This window comes from Oncorhynchus mykiss, chromosome 17 (genome assembly GCF_013265735.2).
Source record: "Oncorhynchus mykiss isolate Arlee chromosome 17, USDA_OmykA_1.1, whole genome shotgun sequence".
NCBI lineage: Eukaryota > Metazoa > Chordata > Actinopteri > Salmoniformes > Salmonidae > Oncorhynchus > Oncorhynchus mykiss.
In genome coordinates, this window is record NC_048581.1 from 3,352,081 (window position 1) to 3,359,810 (window position 7,730).

The 7,730-nt window shown below is 49.9% G+C and overlaps 1 protein-coding gene across 1 annotated transcript; it reads left to right on the plus strand.

Annotated features, from left to right (window-relative positions):
• Positions 1-3,041: 3,041 nt before the first annotated feature.
• LOC118940198 (zinc finger protein 558-like) lies at positions 3,042-6,955 on the plus strand. The gene is made up of 2 exons (XM_036948624.1): positions 3,042-3,397; positions 5,192-6,955. The coding sequence occupies exons 1-2, from the start codon at positions 3,121-3,123 to the stop codon at positions 5,710-5,712; spliced, it is 798 nt and encodes a 265-aa protein (XP_036804519.1). The 5' UTR covers positions 3,042-3,120; the 3' UTR covers positions 5,713-6,955.
• Positions 6,956-7,730: the final 775 nt, after the last annotated feature.

Below are 7,730 nucleotides of genomic sequence, written 5' to 3' on the forward strand. Positions count from 1 at the left end.
CACAAGCTGGATGTAGTCATCGTGTTCTAGGAATATGGGATCAAATATTTTAAGTCACATATAAATGAATTTGTCCAAATACTTATGAGGCATTCACATGTAGGGACTAGATATTTTATTTCTAAATGGTAAAACTGATATGTATGAATATACCCTCAACTAAAAGGTGACGTTCTGTTCCTTTGTCTCATATGAAACATTTGATCTCCAATCTAACATGCTGGAGTACAGAGCCACATTAAACTGTTATCTTCCCTGTCTAGATAAATACGTAGGGTAACACAGAGCCACATTCAACTGTTATCTTCCCTGTCTAGATAAATACGTAGGGGAGTACAGAGCCACATTAAACTGTTATCTTCCCTGTCCAGATAAATACGAAGGGGAACACAGAGCCACATTAAACTGTTATCTTCCCTGTCTAGATAAATACGTAGAGGAACACAGAGCCACATTAAACTGTTATCTTCCCTGTCTAGATAAATACGTAGGGTAATAGTTTAAGCAATAAAGCCTGTATACCACAGGAATGACAACCTGATCAATAATACCACAGGTATGACAACCTGATCAATAATACCACAGGAATGACAACCTGATCAATAATACCACAGGAAAGACGACCTGATCAATAATACCACAGGTATGACAACCTGATCAATAATACCACAGGTATGACAACCTGATCAATAATACCACAGGAATGACAACCTGATCAATAATACCACAGGTATGACAACCTGATCAATAATACCACAGGAATGTCAACCTGATCAATAATACCACAGGTATGACAACCTGATCAATAATACCACAGGTATGACAACCTGATCAATAATACCACAGGTATGACAACCTGATCAATAATACCACAGGAATGACAACCTGATCAATAATACCACAGGTATGACAACCTGATCAATAATACCACAGGAAAGACGACCTGATCAATAATACCACAGGAAAGACGACCTGATCAATAATACCACAGGAATGACAACCTGATCAATAATACCACAGGAATGACAACCTGATCAATAATACCACAGGAATGACAACCTGATCAATAATACCACAGGTATGACAATCTGATCAATAATACCACAGGAATGACAACCTGATCTACATGAATGGAGCTTAGATAGCCGTTAGATGCAGTTTCCAGTATACAGTATCAGTCCACACCACCCCACCAACCAGTATACAGTATCAGTCCACACCACCCCACCAACCAGGAATGGTCTTAACTAATCCAGACCCCACCAACCAGGAATGGTCTTAACTAATCCAGACCCCACCAACCAGTATACAGTATCAGTCCACACCACCACCCCACCAACCAGGAATGGTATACATTATTTATTACTCAGACTGTAAAAACTAACAAAACCCATGTAGAGATCTGGCAGGTCTTGGTGATGGTCTTCCACAGATTCAGATGATGTGTTGTTCAGTCAGACAGTTCAGAAAGGATGGGCAGTAGTTTAAAAGGAGGGATCAGCGATGTCACAGAGGGGGCAGCGATGTCCCAGAGGGGGCAGCGACGTCACAGAGGGGGCAGCGACGTCACAGAGGGGGCAGCGACGTCACAGAGGGAGCAGCGATGTCCCAGAGGGGGCAGCGATGTCACAGAGGGAGCAGCGATGTCACAGAGGGGGCAGCGATGTCACAGAGGGGGCAGCGATGTCACAGAGGGGGCAGCGACGTCACAGAGGGAGCAGCGACGTCCCAGAGGGGGCAGCGACGTCACAGAGGGGGCAGCGATGTCACAGAGGGGGCAGCGATGTCACAGAGGGAGCAGCGATGTCCCAGAGGGGGCAGCGATGTCCCAGAGGGGGCAGCGATGTCACAGAGGGAGCAGCGATGTCACAGAGGGGGCAGCGATGTCACAGAGGGAGCAGCGATGTCACAGAGGGGGCAGCGATGTCACAGAGGGAGCAGCGATGTCACAGAGGGGGCAGCGATGTCACAGAGGGGGCAGCGATGTCACAGAGGGGGCAGCGATGTCACAGAGGGGGCAGCGATGTCACAGAGGGGGCAGCGATGTCACAGAGGGGGCAGCGATGTCACAGAGGGGGCAGCGATGTCACAGAGGGGGCAGCGACGTCACAGAGGGGGCAGCGACGTCACAGAGGGGGCAGCGACGTCACAGAGGGAGCAGCGACGTCACAGAGGGAGCAGCGACGTCACAGAGGGAGCAGCGACGTCACAGAGGGGGCAGCGACGTCACAGAGGGGGCAGCGACGTCCCAGAGGGGGCAGCGACGTCACAGAGGGGGCAGCGACGTCACAGAGGGGGCAGCGACGTCACAGAGGGGGCAGCGACGTCACAGAGGGGGCAGCGACGTCACAGAGGGGGCAGCGACGTCACAGAGGGGGCAGCGACGTCACAGAGGGGGCAGCGACGTCACAGAGGGGGCAGCGACGTCACAGAGGGGGCAGCGACGTCCCAGAGGGGGCAGCGACGTCCCAGAGGGGGCAGCGACGTCCCAGAGGGGGCAGCGACGTCCCAGAGGGGGCAGCGACGTCCCAGAGGGGGCAGCGACGTCCCAGAGGGGGCAGCGACGTCACAGAGGGGGCAGCGACGTCACAGAGGGGGCAGCGACGTCACAGAGGGGGCAGCGACGTCACAGGAGGGGGCAGCGACGTCACAGAGGGGGCAGCGACGTCACAGAGGGGGCAGCGACGTCACAGAGGGGGCAGCGACGTCCCAGAGGGGGCAGCGACGTCCCAGAGGGGGCAGCGACGTCACAGAGGGGGCAGCGACGTCACAGAGGGGGCAGCGACGTCACAGAGGGAGCAGCGACGTCACAGGAGGGAGCAGCGACGTCACAGGAGGGAGCAGCGACGTCACAGGAGGGAGCAGCGACGTCACAGGAGGGAGCAGCGATGTCACAGGAGGGAGCAGCGATGTCACAGAGGGGGCAGCGATGTCACAGAGGGGGCAAGTTTTATCATGTAGAAGTTTTCTTCAGGTCTCTAAGTATTTAACTAAATAATCTGTTTGTCTTTGGCAGGAGAGAGACCAGACTCCTACTCTGACAGCGGAAAGAGTCCTTCAGGGGGACCAGACACAGTGACACCCAAACCAGCGAGACGACATCACTGCTCCCAATGTGGAATGAGATTCTCCCTCTCAGGGGACCTAAAACGGCATGAGAAAAAACACACAGGAGAAAAGCCTTTCCAATGTTCCCAGTGTGGAAAGAGTTTTACCTGTTTAGGGAATCTAAATCGGCACGAGAAGATACACTCAGGAGAAAAGCCTTTCCAATGTTCCCAGTGTGAAAAGAGTTTCGCCTGGTTAAGGAGCCTGAAGAAGCATCAGAGGATACACGCAGGGGAAAAGCCTTTCCAATACCAAGGGACCAGCCAACCGTTTGATACAAGATGCAGTGGTGAGTATCAGAACTGTCACCAGTGATAAGAGAAGTGGTGCTGTATGGTAGATGGCATCCAAATGTTTAAGGGTAGTGACTGCTGCATTCTGGGAAACGGTGTCACCATAATCAACAACTGTCAGGAACAGTTGACTGTACAATCTGATTTCTGCTGTTTAGGGAGAGGCAAGATCTAAAAAATAAAAAAAAAACATCACAATACCCCATAATGACATCACAATACCCCATAATGACATCACAATACCCCGTAATGACAAAGAGAAAACCCATGTGATGGTCAACAGTGTTGAAGGCCTTGGAAAGGTCTGGAAATAAAGCAGCACAATGATGTCTGTAATCTAAGCCTGTGCTGCCCAACCCTCTTCCTGGAGATCTACTGTCCTGTAGGTTTTCAGCCCAACCTTCTTCCTGGAGATCTACTGTCCCTGAGGGTTTTCAGTCCAACCCTCTTCCTGGAGATCTACTGTCCTGTAGGTTTTCAGCCCAACCTTCTTCCTGGAGATCTACTGTCCCTGAGAGTTTTCAGTCCAACCCTCTTCCTGGAGATCTACTGTCCCTGAGGGTTTTCAGTCCAACCCTCTTCCTGGAGATCTACTGTCCTGTGGGTTTTCAGCCCAACCCTCTTCCTGGAGATCTACTGTCCTGTAGGTTTTCAGCCCAACCCTCTTCCTGGAGATCTACTGTTCTGTGGGTTTTCAGCCCAACCCTCTTCCTGGAGATCTACTGTCCTGTGGGTTTTCAGCCCAACCTTCTTCCTGGAGATCTACTGTCCTGTAGGTTCAGCCCAACCCTCTTCCTGGAGATCTACTGTCCTGTAGGTTCAGTCCAACCCTCTTCCTGGAGATCTACTGTCCTGTGGGTTTTCAGCCCAACCTTCTTCCTGGAGATCTACTGTCCTGTAGGTTCAGCCCAACCCTCTTCCTGGAGATCTACTGTCCTGTAGGTTTTCAGTCCAACCCTCTTCCTGGAGATCTGCTGTCCTGTAGGTTCAACTCTCGTCCTGTAGGTTCAGCCCAATCCTCTTCCTGGAGATCTACTGTCCTGTAGATTCAGCCCAATCCTCTTCCTGGAGATCTACTGTCCTGTAGGTTCAGTCCAACCCTCTTCCTGGAGATCTACTGTCCTGTGTTATTAAAGCCACCAAGTATTTTTAACACCAGAACCACATGGGCCCCTCCTTGAAGTTAATGGGCAGTCATTCTGTTAGTGAGCATTTATCCTTTGCCAAGATAATCCATCCACAGGTGTGGCATATCAAGAAGCTGATTAAACAGCATGATCAATCCATTTTATTGGTGGAGGGCCCTCTTGGTGATGGTCTACCACAGCTTCAGATGATAAGGTGTTGTTCAGTCAGACAGTTCAGAAAGGCTGGGCAGTAGTTTAAAAGGAGGGGGCAGCGACGTCACAGAGGGGGCAGCGACGTCACAGAGGGGGCAGCGACGTCACAGAGGGGGCAGCGACGTCACAGAGGGGGCAGCGACGTCACAGAGGGGGCAGCGACGTCACAGAGGGGGCAGCGACGTCACAGAGGGAGCAGCGACGTCACAGAGGGGGCAGCGACGTCACAGAGGGGGCAGCGACGTCACAGAGGGGGCAGCGACGTCACAGAGGGGGCAGCGACGTCACAGAGGGAGCAGCGATGTCACAGAGGGGGCAGCATCAGTCAGTTACTCAGACCGGAGCTCTTCACCAGGCTCCTCCTCTAAAATGGAGACAGTTTTATCATGTAGAAGTTTTATTCGGGTCTCTATTAAGTATTTAACTAAATAATCTGTTTGTCTTTGGCAGGAGAGGGACCAGACTCCCACTCTGACAGCGGGAAGAGTCCTTCAGGGGAACCAGACCCAGTGACACCCAAACCAGCGAGACGACACCACTGCTCCTACTGTGGAAAAAGTTTTACCCGATTACTACACCTGAAATCACATGAGAGAATACATACAGGAGAAAAGCCCAACCACTGTTCCCAGTGTGAAAAGAGTTTTAGGTGGTTAACGACTTTGAAACTCCATGAGAGGACACACACACACGAAAAGCTCTACCGCTGCTCCCTGTGTGAAATGAGTTTTACCAAGTTAGAGGCCCTGAATGTGCATGACAGGACACACATAGGAGGGGATAAGCCCTACCGCTGCTCCCTGTGTGGACAGAGATTTAACCGGTTAAGGCATCTGAATAAGCATGAAAGAATACATACACAGGAGGAGAAGACATACCACTGCTCTCATTGTGGAAAGACATTTTCCCAGTCAGAGGACCTGAAAACACATGAGAGAATAGAGAGGCTGTGTTCTGACTTGTGTTTTTGACCTGAGAATTTTTTTTTCTGCCAAATGAAATCATTATTGAAATAGACCTACTTTTTTTGTCTTAGTTTTCATCTGGAGACTGACATGACTCTCCTGTGAGGATCCAACGATGTCTAACATACTCTGTTACACAGAATCATGGCTCTCTCTCTCTCCAGATATTCTGTTGCCATGACTCCTGCGAGGATCCGAGGATCAGGTTACAGTGGATCAGCGTCCAATAGAGGGATGGAGGGATATGGGGGTTTTATGACACCTCACCATCGATTGTAAATTGTAGGCAGCAGACTATTCCTTCTGGGGTCTAATTTGGGCGACTGGAATGTCTCTTTGTTACCGAGAGATTCTTAGACGACCCCAAAAAAAACTTCAACATCAAACAATGGACACTGGGACAATGTATTCCAACATCCGAATGTTGGGAACGATGAGAGGTGGAATATGGAAAATGTAATGTCTATTTTGTGATGTCATTAAAATGGTTATAAATAGGTTTTAATGAAAGCATTAACTCCAAGAGCGTTCCCACTGTGTTTCCCACCACGTCGCCCGGGTTAGGGAGGGCTTGGTCGGTAGGGGTGTCCTTGAGAGCTTTCCCACTGTGTTTCCCACCACGTCGCCCGGGTTAGGGAGGGCTTGGTCGGTAGGGGAGAGAGCTTTCCCACTGTGTTTCCCACCACGTCGCCCGGGTTAGGGAGGGCTTGGTCGGTAGGGGTGTCCTTGAGAGCTTTCCCACTGTGTTTCCCACCACGTCGCCCGGGTTAGGGAGGGCTTGGTCGGTAGGGGAGAGAGCTTTCCCACTGTGTTTCCCACCACGTCGCCCGTGTTAGGGAGGGCTTGGTCGGTAGGGGTGTCCTTGAGAGCTTTCCCACTGTGTTTCCCACCACGTCGCCCGGGTTAGGGAGGGCTTGGTCGGTGTCCTTGAGAGCTTTCCCACTGTGTATATCAGGTTTACATTCTTTACGTTGTGTAGAAAAATATCAAGGATAAAGAGAATGTTTTTTTTGTGATGATAGGATTGTGATTTTAGTACTCTAACGAGATAGTAATTCTGATACCTTGCCTCGTAACTAGCCACGCCCCAGGGAGCCCGGAGAACGGGTCAGAATGACGAAAAAATGCCTCCGTTTTACACGAAGGTATAAAAATATTGAGTTAAGAATGATCATATCAGACTAGGACCACGAGCTGTAGCTGAGGTCTACGATTAGTCACGACCCCCCCCCCCCCCCCCCCCCCACCCGTGAAACGCAACAAACGAAATAGACAACGGAACCTCTTAACAATCAATGCTACGGTTAACTAGCTGTTCTTAGTGTCCTCAGGACACCACTCTGGGATCACCGTCATGGCTGATTAGCCGTCCTCAGGACACCACTCTTCCAGAATGAGTGCAATGTAATCAGACAACTAAGAAGAAGGACATTGTGACATTTTGTGGACAAATCAGAGCTGAGAACGACCGGAGAAGGCCAGCCGAAATAAGAAGGAACCTCCTCATCAAGCGGGAACCCGGCCCACGAAGGGCCCAACAGTGATACCCGACAGAGACCTTCAGCGCGTAAATACATGCGTTACGTCTTACCCAGAAGAGCGGCAGTTTGGGGCAAGACATTAAGATTCTATACTGTGGGCGTAGTTCCCAAATGTATCCAAGTGTTGCGTCTCTTTCTTTCTCTAACTCTTCATCTTGTGTAACAAGTGTCATATTGTGTTAGTCCGCTAGGGACTTGTTGTCGTCGTATTAAGTTTCCAATCAATAACCTATACCATGTTTGTGTATCCTATGTTATCATTTCGTTTGTTAGTAAATAAATAATCAAATAAATTTGTGTGGTACGGAAATTATCATTGAGACTTGGGTTTGTACCAATTTCAAGAAGTCAACGACGTTCACAATGATACTGATATGAGGAAATGATTAAATGAGTTACTGTTATGATATCTATATATTCTTGAGATAATTCGGGAGACGGTAACTCATTAAACAACTGTTCCCGTGGTGCCCCAAATTCCTA